The sequence below is a fragment of the Lactuca sativa genome, chromosome 2, assembly GCF_002870075.4.
Source record: "Lactuca sativa cultivar Salinas chromosome 2, Lsat_Salinas_v11, whole genome shotgun sequence".
NCBI lineage: Eukaryota > Viridiplantae > Streptophyta > Magnoliopsida > Asterales > Asteraceae > Lactuca > Lactuca sativa.
The window spans coordinates 171176614-171177693 of NC_056624.2; the positions used below are offsets into that span (position 1 = coordinate 171176614).

A 1080-nucleotide genomic window follows, 5' to 3' on the forward strand; every position below is an offset into this window, starting at 1 on the left:
ATGCTCAAAGGTTTATTCGTACGTATAGTTGAAGATGTAACGAGGGAGTGCAGTTTTTTCCAACAACGCTACGATGCTAGAGGTACACCCGGTTTCACTCCCGTACAAAAATATACGGCCGCACTTCGTCAATTAGCATATGACATTCCGCCTGATGCGTTAGACGAAAGTTTTAGGATGTCTGCTAGGATCGCACGAGATAGTCTTCATTTTTTCTGCAAAACTGTGATTCAGTTTTGTGGTCCAAAATATTTACGTAAGCCTACACGTAATGCCATCTTGCAATTGCAAGCTCATCATGCTAGTGTACATGGGTTTCCTGGAATGCTAGGAAGCTTAGATTGTCTCAATTGCGCATGGGAAAATTGCCCTACAGCATATCATGTGCAATTTACCCGAGGTAATCATGGTCACCCAACAATCATACTTGAAGCAGTTTCATCACAAGATATGTGGATTCGGCATGCTTTTTTTGGTTCTCCTGGTTCGATTAACGACATCAACATTCTTAATCGTTCACCAATATTTAACAACATATACGATGGATCCGCACCAGATTCTTCTTTTCAAGTGCGTGGAACGCCATATAAGTATAGTTATTATCTGGTCGATGGAATCTATCTTGAGTATGTTGCGTTTGTTAAATCATTTACAGCTCCACATGGTTCTAGATGAAAGAAATTCAAGAGAGCTCAAGAAAGAGCTAAGAAGGATGTTGAACGTGCTTTTGGAGCTCTGAAGAAACGGTGGTTCATATTGAAAAAACTAGCAGCTTATTTAGGCGAGGAAAAACTTCAAGAAATCATGTACACATGTCTTATATTGCATAACATGATTATTGAAGACGAAGGAAGAGCGATATGTGCGTTTGACGAGGAAGAAACCATACCAAAGATACAGCCAATAGAAATTGGTGGGGAAGAGTATATAAACAACAGAGCAGAGATATGTTGTACTGAAACATTTCACAATCTTCGCAATGACTTGGAGGAACACATTTACGGGGTTCAAAACATTAACCTTAATTTGGATCAACCGGATGACCCCGAAGACGAGTTCTCGGAGAAGGACTTTATGTAG

At 40.1% G+C, this 1080-nt stretch overlaps 1 protein-coding gene across 1 annotated transcript; it reads left to right on the top strand.

Annotated features, from left to right (window-relative positions):
* Window positions 1–1080, top strand: LOC128132424 (uncharacterized). The gene is made up of 2 exons (XM_052768984.1): window positions 1–570; window positions 679–1080. The coding sequence occupies exons 1-2, from the start codon at window positions 1–3 to the stop codon at window positions 1078–1080; spliced, it is 972 nt and encodes a 323-aa protein (XP_052624944.1).

Coding starts and splice junctions, on each gene's coding strand:
- LOC128132424 (XM_052768984.1), top strand. CDS start 1: ATGCTCAAAGGTTTATTCGTACGTATAGTTGAAGATGTAACGAGGGAG. Junction 571..678: donor CACCAGATTCTTCTTTTCAA/GTGCGTGGAACG, acceptor TCTAGATGAAAG/AAATTCAAGAGAGCTCAAGA.